Source organism: Nematostella vectensis, chromosome 2 (assembly GCF_932526225.1).
Source record: "Nematostella vectensis chromosome 2, jaNemVect1.1, whole genome shotgun sequence".
Taxonomy (NCBI): domain Eukaryota; kingdom Metazoa; phylum Cnidaria; class Anthozoa; order Actiniaria; family Edwardsiidae; genus Nematostella; species Nematostella vectensis.
In genome coordinates this window covers 20,851,613-20,869,566 of record NC_064035.1, presented here as the reverse complement: position 1 = coordinate 20,869,566, position 17,954 = coordinate 20,851,613, and the positions used below count along the sequence as shown (strand labels likewise).

The 17,954-nt window shown below is 40.0% G+C and overlaps 1 protein-coding gene across 1 annotated transcript; it reads left to right on the top strand.

The window, feature by feature from the left end:
* Nucleotides 1–1,233: 1,233 nt before the first annotated feature.
* On the top strand, nt 1,234–7,812 carry LOC5505085 (homeobox protein MOX-2). Its single transcript, XM_032373496.2, has 2 exons — nt 1,234–2,163; nt 6,435–7,812. The coding sequence occupies exons 1-2, from the start codon at nt 1,773–1,775 to the stop codon at nt 6,770–6,772; spliced, it is 729 nt and encodes a 242-aa protein (XP_032229387.2). The 5' UTR covers nt 1,234–1,772; the 3' UTR covers nt 6,773–7,812.
* The last annotated feature ends 10,142 nt before the right edge of the window (nt 7,813–17,954 follow it).

Genomic DNA, 17,954 nt, shown 5'->3' with positions numbered 1-17,954 from the left:
GTTATTTCAACCTTAACATCTGACTATAAAAACAGGCATTATTCTAGAATCGATAGACACGGACTAGGCTTTATAAACCCTCAACTGTCATAGCGGAAACGAGAAATGTAACAATCTACTAAGAGCGTTATTCGGCTGCCATTCCACGCATATGTGAAATGAGATGGAGGAAAATGTAGAGAAAAGATGTGATTTATCACACACAGAGAGCAAAAAAAAAAATGCCGTTATAAACATTGAGGACATTGCAAGTTTGATCACTGTTCTTTTTTGAAAAACAGGAACTCCGCATACATGACCTCCAACTCGCTCACAATGCAATCAAGTATTTCGGTTTTTAAGTTAGAAAACTAGTTCATGACCGGTGAAAATTACAAAAAAAAAATGATACAAAAGCCAAAAGTATTATCCCAAAAATTCAAAGATACTTAAATGGTAGTGGAATTCCGGCGCAAAGTGGTTTTAGTACACGTTAAGGCAGAGATCAGACATATATTGCTGTTATACTGGTTTTCATAATTCAGACGCAATAGCAACAAGACTTAGGGGAATTTTCCTGCAGCGTTAGCTCGATGTTAATAAAACAATAACCATTTTATAGCATTATCAAAGTTATCAAGATTTAACAACTGCTGAGAAAAAGCGACAGCCATATCTTCCTGGCCACGCCCATCCCGAGGATCTGATTCTACGAAAGAGGCCCCCGCATGCTTGCGCCTGCTTGTCAGCGAGGGAGCGACAATAGCCCGCAATACAAACAACGATTCGTCGAATGGGTTTGCTCAATATTTGCTTTTATTGCCAAGCTAAACAAACAAGCCTCTCAGAGCGCATTGACTAGCCTCACGATATCGCGTGAAAAAACCCTCATAAATGAACAAAAAGCGCTACGATTTTCAGGAAATTCGCAATCAAACTGCTAAGCCATACGGTTTAGCGCGTCCTTGTCAGCGAATAAAACTACAGACAGATAATCAGTTATCACAAAAGCATGGCCGTCTACGTCGGTAGTGGAATAATAACAAATAAATGGAGAATTACTTGTCTTTTATAACGTCCTTTTAATCATATGTGTAATGTCGCTGTCTTGACGAGGAAATTGCCTCTAGTACACTATAAAGTTCCCATTATCATACACCTTGTATCCCGGAGCAGGCCCGTCCCGCATTTGTATTGACAAAAATAACAGACCATGATGCTCTTAAAACTTCGGCGAAAGAGGGCCATGTTTTTGGAACGCTCGATGGTTTATATCTGTGTGAAAAACGCTATAAGGAACGCTCCGATTCCTGCATGCGAGTCCACGATATTCTGGGAGAAGAGCAAGAGCTCGCTAGACGCATCAGCAATAGGAAGGAACCAACTAATTTGTTTAGCATCTGAGGCGCTGCGGCAACCTCAAAGCCTGTGTTTATCACCAAACTGTGGGTTACAGGCGATATTTGTTTTTCGTGTGCTAACATCCAATTGCAATTCCATAAATCTTTCTGCTACGTTAGGCTACAAGGGCCAGACTCATGGTGTTGAGGATTGGACAATTCCCTTTGTTTTGTGGCTTGACGCGGAACGAACCGCCGTTCCGTCGAGAAAGGAGATCTTTGGAAATTCGCTTAACTGTCGCGAGTATTGGAATGGTCGCAGTTTAATACTAACACATGCGGCTTCTGGCCTGTATCCATTACACCACATGACGCGGTTATAAACAGAAAAAAGTCACTTGCAACACATGGGACGTCAAAAAAACTCGCGCGCGCGTTACTGACAAGACAGCCATGTATTCCAGAGGATACGGATATTCAAGCCAGGGCTATAACCAATACACGACCGGTCCTTATCAAGTAGGCGCACAGAGACAGCCACCTCACCATTACAGACCGGCATATATATACAACTCACCGAGCCGATATGGTTTTAACGCATTTCCCCAGTCTTCGTATAACCACATCTCTCCGCCTCATCCGTATAGCAGCCCGGAGCCGCGCGCACCACCGCACAATATTCTTGAAGTACCTACAAAACAAGAATATGTTCCTTCGGTGACACACCACCAGACGCCAAGAGCCTGTATCCAGCTTCCTGCTAACGAGCCTGAAACAGAGACCCGCTCCCCCGACATTGACAGCCAGCCTATCGCAGAAAAGTTAGCTGAAAATTATGAAGAAGGTAAAAAAAAAGTTCTTATGTTCTTAAATCGGTTTAGTCTATTGCGAGTATTTACACATCGGCGAAAATGAGGGTAGATATTTAGGTAATGGCTTGATAGCGTCTAGGTTGTCATTATTTAGCGTTTAACTCGGAATTACGCATGTATTTGGGGTTTGACAGCTAATGGTTTGACCAAATACTGGAAATGAAATTCTGAACCAAGAGGTTTTCGTCACCAGTCTAATATATCAGGACATTGCCTCATCAGACACTAAAGTTCAAATCAATCGAAAAAGGTAGACAAAGGTAGAGAGCTAAGGTTTTTTCGGGTTTTCGAGTTTTCTTTCTTTCTTATACGTACAAACCACACAAACCTGAGAACAAGAAAGTCAGTTTAGAGAAATAGAACCAGAAAACTAACGTGGGTAAACCTTCAACACTTCGAAAATATTCATTAGTATTAGTTCAGAGACAAGCATACTTTGGATGTGGTATGCTAAACTTATTCAAAAAACTAACGCTAAAGCTTTTCAACTTAGCATAATATCCAAACAACGGTTTCTCAAAATACAAAAAGTTTGGTAAAAACTGTAAAAAAACAAAAAGTCTGGTAAAAAATTGATTTTGTTAAAACATGGCAACACACAAAAAAGTTTCCTCAGATTAGTTTTTTTCTTTTAATTCAATCGTGAAAACTCTGAATTAAAAAAAGCTCTGAATTGAATGTAGAGTAATGGCGCCAAGCATTATTGAAAATCCATGAAAATAGCTTTAAAATGTGTGTACAACTGTTTGGATATGAAAAACGTCAAAGTTGATCAAAAAAGGTATTTTTGGCAAAGAAACTTCAAAGTTTCTAGACTTGGGTGTTCGGAACTTACATTCTTCTTGTTGACTTTGAAAACATAATTTCGTCATCAAAATCTCATCGAGAAAATAATTGCTTTTCCAAGCAAAGATCTGATAAGATCGGAAAATCGAAAAAGCGCGTACACGTCTGGTGCGCTACGAATCTCTAAGAGGAAATCATGGGAGAATGCTTGACAGCGTCACTCGAAGAGTCATGGATGCTGAAAAAGAACAGTTGACTTAGGAAGGGTGTTTTCGGAATCTAATAGAAAAGACGTGAATAGTTTTGATTAAGAAATCTAATTTGTACTGCATACAAAGATTGCATAGCTGCATAGCAACTGTATAGCTGATTTCTTGGAATATTGTCTGCTTGGGTTTTTTGTTTTACAAGATACCAGAATAAGTAAAGTCAAGCAAGTTAACAAGATATATCTATGTGGAATTGCTTAAAACAAATTATATAAGTGCTCTATACAGAACAGAGTTTTATTGTTAAAATATGATTGTAAAAATTTGGAAATTGAATTTATGGAGTGAAAGCACGGACGAAAAAATGAAAAACTGTGTATAAGGCCTATTGCAAAAGCAACAAACTTTTACATCTTTTAACTATCGCATGAAATCCCCTAGTCAGAACGTGTGAGATTCTTTTGCCAGTCGGGAAGTCGAATAAAACACTTTATAAATAGCCGGGTATTACACGTCTAACATCTGAAATTCTACTTTTCGGGTAAGTAATAGCATTTCGGCGGCATGATGAATATCCCATATGCGGGGCTTATCCAAGCACGGGAACGCTTGCACCACTAGCTACCGAACTACGTGCGCGCGCATCATCACCCCATTCGCCGCGATTAGACGCGCAAACGCGCGGGACATGAGGATGATCAGAGGGATTATCAAGACTAGAGGGCTCACGCATCTCGCTGAATTCTTACCCCTTGGATAGCCACCCTTTTTTTGCAATTAAATGTTTTTAGAAAGGGAGTGGTTGAGTAAGGATTCTCGAAATAGTAATATTAAGACTTGCGTCTATCTATTTGTTTCTATGTCTCAACTCTCTTCGAGTTGGCTAGAGCACCATCCATCTTCCGCTGATTTAAGTTACTATAATAGTTTCATTTTACATATCGCCTTCTTTTTAGACCTTCACCGTTTCTTCTAGATTTTTATGGGTAGCTGTGGTAAAGCATGATGGTGTGAAGTCATGTCAGTAAAGTACGCTAATGTTCATCCAAGAGAAATTATTGAAATCTTAAAGACAACATACCCCTTTCAAAGTCACATAAAGAAATTTCCATTAAAAACAACTCGTGAACATTATCCCTGTTTTCAAGCCGCTCTAATCCTAAACAGCAAAACGAATTAGAGTTTGCCGACTGGAACATGGCCGGGATGCTGTGAATATGGTGAGGGCTGATTGAGAATCTGGAGGAACCGTAGGATCTAGGATAGCTAACTGCGCTAGTACATAAGTCTTACAACGCATTATTATGTCATTAGATGACGAACTCTTTGATACCATCATGAACAGGAACGCTTTTGTCAGAGAAACTGTTCTCTTCACCAAGTATTTACAGCAAGTAATTTTCAATCTTGAGACATGAAAAAAAAACTTGACGTCGCGCATCCTTTTTTTCGCATGGAGTTTGGTGTTTCCCGTTATAAGGTTTGAAAGGGTGATAAGGGTTGAAAGTCTAATGGTTCTTTCAATATATCGCACCATGACAACTATAAAGATTCGATTGGCCTTTTTAGGCTTTGCTTCTCCAAGATGAATTAAGTAAACCTTAACTCGATACAATTTTGTACTCAAGTAACAAAGCCTAATTCTAATATCAGCTCCTTTCAACGAATTTTGTTACTTTTTATATTATAATATGCGGTATGTACTAACATATACCAACGGATCTACCATTAAGCGATGAATATGTTTTGTCGGCCATCTTGGATTCCCTATCGTTATTCATATGAGCACTGCAAACTGGACACTATTTAGTGATTGTAGCAATTTCAATAAATACATTCCCTTTACACTGTTTACAGAGAAATTTGAAATGGTTATGTATATTTTCACTAATAGTAAAACAGTAGGAAAACGTGATTGCTAGACGCTCTGCAGGAGTGTCTTTTTGTTTATGATAAAAATCCATTGGTAGCGGGGCACTACCGCCCCTCAAATGGGAGACGAAAACGCACAACAAGAACTCTACAGGCGCGTTAGAATAAGAGCCATAACACCCCTCGTATGGGGGGACTTTCCCGGTTTCCTGCTAGCGAGCAGTGCTTTGATAGCGCTTTGCCTGGGTAGGTTATGTATACGTGCTTTGTTTGGGTAGTGAGGTCTTCTGCACTTTCAGGGGTTATGTACGTGCTTTGTTTGGGTAGAGAGGTCTTCTGCACTTTCAGGGGTTGCCGTGCTGTGAAGTGGGAAGGGTGAGAACGAAGCTTTAGCCGTGCGTCGCATATAAAAGAATGTCGCTCAGACACTTTTTGGTATTTTTTCAAAAGGACACTTTCTAGCATTCTCAAAAATAATTATTTAGAATGGAAGTCTGGTATGATGATTGTATCATTTATTATTTACTCGCTTGAAGAAGCCATGGTTTGGACTGACCGTTATCCCAGGATTGTAATAAAGTTTAAACAAACGATATTAGATCTACTAAAACGTGAGCCGAAAAAAATACGATAAAGTACAATTACTTAGTAAAATAATGATTTTTGCTGAACGTCGCTTTGTTTGAGCGTGGATCTTATCTATAGGCTGGTCGTCCACCCTTCGCTCCTTGTATAGCATGAGGATAATAGTCCACCCTTCGCTCCTTGTATAGCATGAGGATAATCGTCCACCCTTCGCTCCTTGTATAGGATGAGGATAATCGTCCACCCTTCGCTCCTTTTATAGGATGAGGCTGAGGAACGTGAAAGAACTAGACAAAAAAATGTAAATGAGTTAAACTAAACACTCAATTTGGGAATTCTTGACAATCAATACGTGATAACAAAAGGCACTTGAATCATCATCCCTTAAACTTCCAAAGTGATTAACAGTTTATTATTTTTATTGCTTACTTTTTCGTATTTTTTTATGGCGTACTGTTTTTCAAACGTAGGTAAAAAATTATTATTTTAATGGTGCATTAATCATAATTTATTTTCAGTGCCCTTTTTCAAAATCTCTAGCCGCATCAGGTCCGTAACTAGAACATTCATTTTGTACGGCAACCCTTCCCATTCCTTGAAAGCCCTCCCTCATATATTTGTTGTATTTGCTTGGCTACAAATTCATGGACAATATCTATGAAACTCATTCTCATTTTGAAATGGGACACTTTAAATGTTGGCTTGACTGACTGGCACGCCCTCAACAAGACCTATTTCAATGATCGTTGAGATGTGTTTACTTCCAATGACCATCTCTTACATTTCGACAGATATTGAAGAACTGGATGACTGCAACAAGCAAAAAGGTAAAAAGCGCAAGGAGCGAACAGCATTTACGACCCACCAACTCAGGGAGCTTGAAAACGAATTCACGCGAAATAACTACTTGACGAGACTGCGGCGGTACGAGATTGCTGTGTCCCTGGATCTGACCGAAAGACAAGTCAAAGTGTGGTTCCAGAACAGAAGAATGAAGTGGAAGCGAGTCAAAGGAGAGAGAAAACCGGAAAAGAAATCAGCGTTCTTATTGCAGCTTGAGCAGGAAAAAGCAAAATCAAAAGAGAACATAGAGTTCAATAGGGAAAATAATCGCACGGAGAAGTCCTGAATGAAATAATGAATGACTGAACGTTCAGTTTCAGGTCAAAGCTACGAAACTCGTGTTATTTATACGATTAACCTACAGTAAATTACAAACTTCAGAAAGACAGCTCTGGCTTTAGGCCTATGGGATTGCCATTTGTTAAACACTTTTATAGAGTCAAGTCAACTTTAACTCAGCAAGTGTTAACGTGATAAGAGAGGGCGTGCACTATCGAGGGGGGGGGGGGCAGGGGCGGGTGTAGGGCATATCACTGGTGTATTGTGTCAAGATCCCGTGAGAATTCTCTTTTGGTTTGAGTTGGGATGCTTGTTGTGTTTTTCAGAGTCGAAGGATTGATATTTTTATTGTTGTAAACAAGAAAAGCCTCACACATGGTATTTTTGGGGGATATTTTTTATTTTCCTCGAGCTTCTAGTGCCAAAATCTTGCCCCATCCCTTGCTCTCGGGTTATTTACTCTAGTACAAGCATGTCTCGCTTTTTTTGTGGTTTCATTTTGATTGAGCGTAATGACAAGAGAATTGCCTGTCCAAAACATTCTTGTTAGCCACAAATTACAGATCTTTACAGCCTATGGTGGTTCTTAGTATTTCAAAGAAACGCATTGCCTTCAGTTGCGGTTACAGTACTGCAAAACTCTTTAGTGTTTGTGTAGTAGCTATAGGTAGACGATAGGGGCGAATGTCACAATACTTTTTCAAACTAGCAGTAACAGTAATAGAGGTTTAAGTTCAGATGTACTGGACAATGAATAGGACAATAAAAGCTTGAACTAATAATACGGACCGTTAAAAAAAACGATAACAGCAAGTTCATGATCGTAATTTGGATAAGATATGACCACAAACGAACAACAAACTTATGCAATATATAATTTTGTATATATAGTAAGTACTTTGAATTTTGTAATATAAAGTGTAGTGTTTTAATGAGATTTTTAGAGAATTAGAAAAATAAATGAAGAAGAAAAACATTTACAGGCATATTTAAAAACTTGCTGTTGGAGAATATGTAGTAAGCAATAAAACATTTATGTAAACAAAACGGATAAAATAATCTGTCTACCCCTTTTCTTCCCTTCTGTCTACCTAAGTCGTTGCCCATCTTCGCAAACTCAGCGCACATCGGGTACTACTCGAAGCACATTGACACTACTCGACGCACATCGGGTAAAACTTGAAGCACATCGGGGAAAACTTGAAGCACATCGGGTAAAACTTGACGCACATCGGGTAGTACTCGACGCACATCGGGTAGTACTCGACGCACATCGGGTACTACTCGACGCACATCGGGTACTACTCGACGCACATCGGGTAAAACTTGACGCACATCGGGTAAAACTCGACGCACATCGGGTAAAACTTGACGCACATCAGGTACTACTGTGCACACACCGATACTACTCGACGCACATCGGGTACTACTCGACGCACATCGGGTAAAACTTGACGCACATCGGGTAAAACTCGACGCACATCGGGTAAAACTTGACGCACATCGGGTAAAACTTGACGCACACCAGGTACTACTGTGCACACACCGATACTACTCGACGCACATCGGGTACTTCTCGGCACACATCGGGTACTACTCGGCACACATCGGGTACTACTCGGCACACATCGGGTATGACTCGATACACATTAGGTACTACCCGACACACATCCGGTGCTACTCGACGCACATCGGGCACAACTCGCCATACATCGGGGGCTATTCGAAGCACATCGGACACAACTCGACGCACATTGGGTACTACTCGACGCACATCGGGTACTACTCGACGCACATCGGGTAAAACTTGACGCACATCGGGTAAAACTCGACGCACATCGGGTAAAACTTGACGCACATCAGGTACTACTGTGCACACACCGATACTACTTGACGCACATCGGGTACTACTCGACGCACATCGGGTAAAACTTGACGCACATCGGGTAAAACTCGACGCACATCGGGTAAAACTCGACGCACATCGGGTAAAACTTGACGCACACCAGGTACTACTGTCCACACACCGATACTACTCGACGCACATCGGGTACTACTCGGCACACATCGGGTACTACTCGGCACACATCGGGTATGACTCGACGCACATTAGGTACTACCCGACACACATTCGGTGCTACTCGACGCACATCGGGCACAACTCGCCATACATCGGGGGCTATTCGAAGCACATTGGACACTACTCGACGCACATTGGACACTATCGACGCACACTCGACACTATCGACGCACATTGGACACTATCGACGCACATTGGACACTATCGACGCACATTGGACACTACTCGACGCACATTGGACACTATCGACGCACATTGGACACTATCGACGCACATTGGACACTACTCGACGCACATTGGACACTACTCGACGCACATTGGACACTACTCGACGCACATTGGACACTATCGACGCACATTGGACACTATCGACGCACATTGGACACTATGTTCATATTCAAACTTGGAATTATTTGTGAGTCATCAACCTTTGAAAATACTTACTTCTTGTCTATCCATTGCAACTCTAAGTCATTTACTTTATTTGAAAACGATTATCGGACTGTCCAGTCTCGTAGATATTTACTTTTGTATTAAACAGAAATTCTGTATCTCATTGAATATTATATTTTATGGTACTGCGGCCAATCTAGTATATGATACCACATCAACTCTTTCAGGACTTAAACTACTAATGTGTGTACTTCGCCATGTAAAGCAGAAATTCTATCAAAAAATAGGAAAATTGCCTAAATAAGCTGCTAAAAGATTGTTTTAGTGACTGCTATGTTAATACAGGCCCCTCTCTTCACCATTTTCCACCCGGGTTCTCACATGCCCCTATTGTAATAATGTAATGTTCTCTCAGGAAATGCTGTTTTCCAGTGTCGGATGCACATCTTTTCAAATAAACAAAAACTAAATCTCCAGGGTTTAGGTTTTTTTGGCCAGCTTGATTTTTGGAAAGATTTGAGAATAAATATTTTCACAAAAAGGAAGGAAATCAATAAATACAGTTTCTCGGGCATTAAAAGATACATGGAGGGGACCAATACAATGACAGAGAGGATTTTAGGTTGATCAGAAATAACTTGTTGTGTATTATTTGTTGCAGGCCCGGAAGCAAAATGTTTAGCATATGTATGATCCAGACTTCCAGCTGCTGATGGTCCACTTGAGTCAAATGTAGGAAAATAACTGTGGTATGTCAAGAGTGTTTCATATACTATCTGACGAGAGTAAAACTGTGCAGGCCAGTCTCCAGGCTTGGGTGTAAGGAACTCCAAAAAGTACTTAGAAAGTGTTGTATCTTTTTAGTGTTAAAAAACACAGTTTACTAGGTGGACATGATTCCACAGCCTCATTGTCTTGATTGATTCATGATCACTGTAATTGTATGTAGTAAGTCTATATCTTTCAAATTCTTAATTAAAAAACATACTAGAAAGAAATGGTGTTTTACTTTACGTAGGTCAAGGCCTGGCCAGCCTGGGACAGGACTTACCTGCAGTATCCATTTCAAATCCATGATTCTTACTAACATTAACCAAGGGTAGGCCCGCACCCCCCCCCCCCCCCCCAACCCCCCACCCCAGCCTCAACACTGAAAAGTCCAATTCCGGTTCGCAATTGAGGTGCTATTTGTGGGGAAAACTATAAAACAAAGCCATTTAGATCACTCTGATGTGTCAAATTCTAAAAGTCAAACTTTTTTGTATCCAAATCCGATAATAAACGTCCCATGGAAATACTGCTTTGGCATTAAATAAATCCCTTTTCTTTTGGGGGGGGGAATGGTTAGATTTCATCAGAATACTCTCTCCCCCCCCTCGGTAAAAAAAGTGGTCCATTTTTCCAGATTTCCAACCTCCTCGAGAAAAAGCATGACCTAAAGTAACTCGAGGGGAGTTTTTTCCAAATATGAACAGTATGTCTGCTCATTTTTTGCTGACGCGAAGAAATTACTTTGCCGAAAAATAAAGACAGTAAAAATACACACTTATCAGAATAGTACACAAGGATTAACTGTAGTGATCGAATGCGCATTGAAAAAAAAATTATAAAAGCAGTTCAGTGGCTCAAGCTAATTATTTTGATACTATCTTCTCCCACCAAATAAATCTAATTCACCTGACACAGATAGGACTAGATATACCCTTTCCTTGCTTCTTTATGAGTCAGTAGAGGAAATTATATAAAAATTGAATGAATTATGTAGAATAACATATTCCCTAAGGGATCCCTGAATTAAAAAACACCTGCAAGAAAATGTCACCGTGGATTTCGCCTAAGGAAAACTGGTAAATTGAGAGAATGTCACCGAGGATTTTGCCTAAGGAAAACTGGTAAATTGAGTTTCCGGCCCCGGTAACACAGAGGATAGGATCTAATTTCTATTTGAAAATTACACTTTTCAAGTGAAGACATTAACAGCTGTTGACTGTTCTTGTTTTCCTGTCGCATGTGACTCTGGTTAGAGTCGGTGTGAACTGACGCGCACAACGCGTTTGAAACATATACCACTTGCCAAAGCAACGTCTTATCTTAACATGTAACAAAAATACCATCCCGTTGAGTGTGATGAAAACGCATTCTCTTTGACTGAAAATAGGTATGATAACGAGTTGTTCACATAAGTCATTCTTGCACCCCGCTGGGTCGCTTAAATGGTCCGACTTCGCGACAGCTAATGAAAACTAATCGAGGTTTGTCTGTGCTGATGGACACTTACAAAGTAACAGCTATAAGGATACAATACAAAAGTAAATTGATTAGTTCCTTCAATAACGAAAGTTTTCTAATTACTAAGAAGATGCAGAAAAGAAAATTTCAATAGAAAGTTTAAAAATAGTTTTTTTTTAGATAAGAATTTTCATTTACACGGGGTCGGTGGAATTAATATAGCCTGGCGCTAAAAATACCAATGTGATACATGAACGGGCTAAAATGGGGAATAAAAAAACAATATTTGTCCATTACTAACTATTTAAATATTTGGTATGTATGATATTTAGCTTTGAATGGTTAGTTGTTTGAATTTTTTCGACGGTCGAAACCTTTTTGTCGCTGTCGTTTTCCCAATTTGAGGGGGCCTGAGTGTTAATGTCGTTATTCTCGTGTATGGAAAGAATACCCTACTACGAATTAACAAGTATTATCTTTGTGCATCTTTTAACGGTGTCTAGATCTGAGGGTATCTGGTCCCGCCGACCACAAATTAAGTTTCATCACAAATCTGTTGACGCGAGTCATAACTCAGGAATTAGGTCTTTAGGCTAGGCTCTGCGGAACAAGCGATATTTTTTTTTGAATTGAAGTGAATAACGCAAAACCTAATCTAACCTTTCGTTGATATACCAGATATTTTTATACAACACAATATTCGACATAACGAATCAGGTAACTTAAATAATAGCATGAGCCAATTTTAAAAGTCAAGAACGGAGAGATTTAAAAAGTGATATCAGCTCGCGTGCAAAATCAACTACAATCTTAATTTTCTAATTATCTCCTTTAGACCAATACTCTGATAAGCCTTAAAAGAAATAGCAAACAGAACGAGGTTAACTGTTGATCTGTGAATGGCTTGAGACTCATTAGAGCCAGCCGTTACGAGCCGGATATAGCAGGACCTCGCCTGCAGAGGGGAGGCGTTATTGAATCGTCCAGCTGGCGACGACGAACTACTTATATAAAGGGAACGCTCGCCATTCAAACATCGAGCGATCGCCGAACACTCGATAGAGATCCAAGCAAAGCCACCACTCACAAAGTAAGTTTGTTTAACAAAATTATGAGCCATGGCAAATATATGGTGTCGCGAAATATTGACTTAAGCTCCAGTCAGTATAATGTCAACTTATGAGCAGCACTTGAGAACGTTTTCTCTCTTTGTAGGCAGTCTAGAGAGAGTCCTATGTTGTGTTTTCATAAAATTTAAATTTAACAATTTCCTTCACTGTTGAAGACTTTATACTCTCTTGGAAGACAGTCAGTAGTAATTCCTTATGCTGTTACTATATTGTGTTTTAAAAGTTTAAACTAAACGAAGAGTTTAAAAATCATATGCGGAAGACTTAATGCTCTCTTGCGGTCTTTGTATGCAGTCAACATAGAGCATCCTTATGTTGTCATATTTTGTTTTATGAGTTTAAACCAAACAATGAGAAATGGTGCGACTTTGTAATTTACACTTATTCGCGAAAAGTTGAAAAGGTTATCCCCAGGTGTAATAAAAGGGTATCTTCTTAAGAACATCTAAATTGAGACAATAGCCGCCGAAAATAACCAGAAAAATCGAAATCGGGAAATCGGGGCAAAAACATAATCTCGTTAAGTAAAAAATATAAGGTACAGCAAATTAAAACATGTTAAGATGTGAAATGTAAAAAGAATAAGAATTGTAAAAATATCACTGAGAAAGATTTATATAAATTCTTGAAAATGCTTGATTTAAAACGCATCTGTTTGAATTGTGGTTACTTGAGAGGTCACAGAGTTAAAATCATGTTGAATGAACTAAATTGCCAACCAAATTTACCTAACAACCTTGATTGGTCTGAGAAATACAAAGAAATTTTTTCACTTTGAGTGTATTATAGTTTTCACACAAAAAATCGGTTGAAATGCGACTATTTTGAAAAAGCATCTCACATTGCGTTGAATAACTAAAATTACAATCCAGATTTTATTTCTCTTTTTTTATTACCTCAGTCTGTCTGTATAAAAAAATAAACACATCACATGGAATGGATATGGGTTGAACATTGATGTTGTTGTTGTTTTGATTGACTGTACTCATCTAACACAATGGGTGTGGGTGTGGCCGCGAAGGTACGACTCGCTGCTAGCGGAAATCGTTATTCTTATTTAACATACTCGGGCCGATTAATCTGAGTCTACTACCTCAGTGTTCATGAGGCAGAAAATGATAATTGTGTTTGTCATATCACTCTGCTTGGTCATTTGCCATTTTTGGCAGCCAAATCGGGTAAATTTCGCTACCGAAAGGTCATAACTAATAGCCGTCTAGTAATAGACACTGACTAAAGCCTCTTATTTTCTGGCTAACCTTTGTTACTTTGTAACAGAATGGCCTCGTCTACGAGAACTTTACTAGGGACCCTTGCCGCTTTCGTGTGCGTCATCGCTGTAGTTAGTGCTAGACCGCAAGAGGACGAGCTTAGAGATCTGCCATCTCTAGACGATATCTTGGCATCCCAGAGGACGAGAGCAAGTCCACAGAACTATGCGGCTGACGCCAATGCGTTTAACAGGTAGGGAGAATATTGCTATGCATCAAACACATTCATTGTTCGTGTATATACCCTTAGCACATAGACAAACACCTTCTCCGAGCAATGAGCAACTGATCCGGATATTCCAAAGGGTGGCACCATCTCGGAGTGGGGGGAGGGGGGATAAGAAAGCCAAATATATATAAACATATAAAAGGAGGTACCGTGTTTGGGGATCTATAGCTCCCACACACCACTTAAAATCTCAGTCCGAAGTAGGGAGGACACCGCCCATTCAGGTCTCCACCTGGATCTGCCAATAAATACGCCTTGTTCCGTACCTTTGTTTGTTCCGTTCCTTTGTTTGTTCCGTTCCTTTGTTTGTTCCGTTGCTTTGTTTGTTCCGTTCCTTTGTGATACAATGGAGCACTCCCATGAGAAAAACTGCTTTATAAGAACTTAGTGCTGTTAAGAGTCCTAGTGAAATAAGGACATTGCGTTGATAACGACAGGATGTCACCCCTGTCCTACAAGGCTACTCTTAGAAACTTTCGTTCTTTTCTCTTTAATGTTTTTCAATGCATTTACCAATCATTAAAACCCTTTAGGATCCGTGGCCCACGGAAAGCTTGTGTTAGCCCGTTTAATAAGGCCACCACCAGGGTTGTGTCACCAGGGGTGTGTCTAGAGAATATGCAAGGTGGGGGCCAACTGTAATTCACCGCCCTCGGGAGGGTTTGGAGATGGCATTTTATTTTCTATCTAAGCCATCCCAGATCACTAGATACATCTTGTTCCAATCACAATCACTTTAACTTTTCAAGAAGTCTGACTTCTGACTTCTCAGCTCAGCGAATAAGCAATGCGGGAAGCCGTTGGACCCCCCCCCCTCTAGACACGCCCTGAAGCCCTTGGACCCCCCCTCTAGACACGCCCTGAAGCCCTTGGACCCCCTCTCTAGACACGCCCTGAAGCCCTTGGGCCCCCCTCTCTAGACACGCCCTGGCCACCTTGGATAGAGAGGTACTTATTTTATCTAACTATTCATTATTCGTTACCAGGTTGCAAAGTGAGCTTCGCACAAGTAAACGAGACCAATGCCGCTATGGCGCATGCGGAAAGAAGTAACTGCTGACCACCGAACTACAAAGAAGATAACTATTTTCATTTCTGACGATTAAAACTGTTGCACTGAGTTGAGGAATGCTTACTACTTTACAAGGATTATCAATGTACATACAATCCAGCAACCATTTACACGCAAAAACGGGCAGAGCAGAATACAAAAAATATATATTTTTGGTATTAATCATGTTCAGTGTTACAAAATGACCTGACTACAAAAGTGTATTTGGCTGATAGCCCAATAAATAGACATAATTAATAACCATAGATAAATAGCTACCATTGATAAACATGGTTTGCAACATTCATTTGGGGCTTGAGATCTCTATGTACAATTTCTTGAAGTTATAAATAAAGTAAAAGATATAAAAAAAGTTTCTTGATGCACCGAAACAATCAACGGAAACATTTACTGAATAAACAAGCAAATGGACGTAAGAGCTAGCCAAACCTTTATTATTGTTAAATAAAGTAAAACATTTTTGAAAGACAAAATGATAATAATTAAAAATAAAAAAAATAATAAAACATTACAAAATTGATGAATAATCAAAAAACCTCCCTGCTTTCTCACTTTCTCTGTGGAGATCTGCATTCCACAAAGTCAAAAAGCTGCTTGCATGTGAGCAATATTTAAGCAAGTCAATTTCTAGCTCAATTCATAAATTTCAGTGACGGATCTTGGGGGTAGGGGTTGGGTCAAGAGAAGCAAGGGTGCATATAGACTTATGTCTTTTTATGGAAGTTCAAATACTCAAAATCTACCTTTCTTCTCCATATATTTCATTATTTGTTGCCCGCTATTCAGTTGAATCCCAATATATATCACCGCGCGCTCTGGACTTTTGAGACTCTGTTTTCTACCGACAGCCCCAATCGGGATGTCTTGCTTTCGAGTAATCTAGGTTGCTGTTTGTTTTAAGACATTAGGCAGACATTTACACATTTTTTTCTCACCAGATTAACGCATTCTAATCCCATTTAACCAGGAGTTGTAAAGGACGGACCACTTGATATTTGACGGGGAGAGTGGCTGATCCGCCCCAAAAATCGAGTAAAGACTGACCAATGTTGTTACCGACAATTCTAGTGTTCATCAGATGAAGAGTACAGTACTCTTTATCACGTTGAAATTAAATGTAAAACACCTCCATTACATTTTGATGCTTTGGTTGATGGCACTAAGGTTAGATTTCAGCTAGATACTGGCAGTTGATACTCACTTATGAATATCAATGACTTTAACAGCTATTTTGCAGACACCACCCTTAACCAACCACTGTTAAGCTGAGGTTATACACCGGTAACAAAATTAAGGTATTGGGATAAAAACAAGTAACTGTAAAAGTTGGGGAAGAAAGTTAAAAACTACCCCTAGTTGTTGTTGAGGGAGGAGGTCCACCATTGTTTGGAAGTATGTGGTTGCAAGAAATACAATTACATAGAGAAATACTTTCAATAACGATGTTGTTGATCTATCACAGGAACTTGATAACTTGTTCAGTTTTTAATGCATTGTTTGAGTATGAATAAGGTTGTCTAAAGGGATTCGAAGGCCGCATAGAGATTGAAGAGACTGCAACTCCACTTTTTTGCATGGCGGACCTCTTCCCTTCGCAATGAAGACCAGAGTCGAGGGAGCCCTTCACAAATTAGAGAGTCAAGGCATCATTGAAAAGATGGTACATTCTGATTGGGCATCCTCTATTGTTCCTGTTGTGAAATCATCTAGAGACATTCGTCTCTGTGGGGACTACAAAGTGACTATCAAAAAGGTAGTAAAGCAAGATAGGTACCCCCTACCCCTTACAGATGAGATACTTGCAAATTTAGCTAACGGTGAGAAATTTACCAAGCTTAACCTGTCTCAAGCCTATCACCAAATTCCTCTAGACGAGGCATCCCAGAATTTGACAACCATTAACACCCATGTAGGGCAGTTCAGGTATAAGAGACTGACTCGTTTCGAGCGCCGTAGGGCTGTTCCAGTGTACTATTGAGAATGTCCTTAAGGGATTTCCAGGAATCACCGTTTATCTGGATGATATTCTAGTTACAGGTCAGGATGATGCAGAGCATTTGTCAAAACTCCAGGGAGTTCTGACACGTCTACAAGCATGGCTTAAGTCTGCAGATTACGAAGTGTGAGAGTTCATTCCACCAGAGGTCGAGTACCTCAGATTACTCAAGGCGGCGTCCAGCCAACAGCACCCAAGGTCAAGGCCATCAAGAAAGCTCCGCCTCCCAAGGATGTGAATGAACTGCATACTTTTATTGGATTAGTCAACTACTATGCAAGTTTTTTGCCTTGCCTTTCTCATCACATGTCACCACTGTACAAGCTTCTTAAGAAGGGTGAGCCGTGGCCCTGGAAGAGAGACCAGCAGTCTGCTTTTGAGAATAATACCATCTACACTGAGACCAACTATCTTGTTAGACCTTCATAGTGAATATACAGGAACTAAACAGTATTTTTGGTGGCCGAGTATGAATAATGACATTGAGGAATTAGCCAGGAAATAGCACATGCCCCTCCTAGTCCACCTGTGGCTAAGTTGAACTGGCCATCAGAGCCATGGAAGAGACTACATATAGACTACGCTGGAGAGTACATGGGACATATGTTCCTTATTGTTATTGATTCCTATTCTAAATGTCAACTACTCAACTAGTCAACTACTAGTGCTACCACTATCACACTACTCATAAAGGTATTTGCTAACTTTGGTTTGCATGAGCATATCGTTTTAGACATTGGTTCTCAATTTGAAAGCGAGGAGTTTGAGAACTTCTTGCGAAAGAATAAT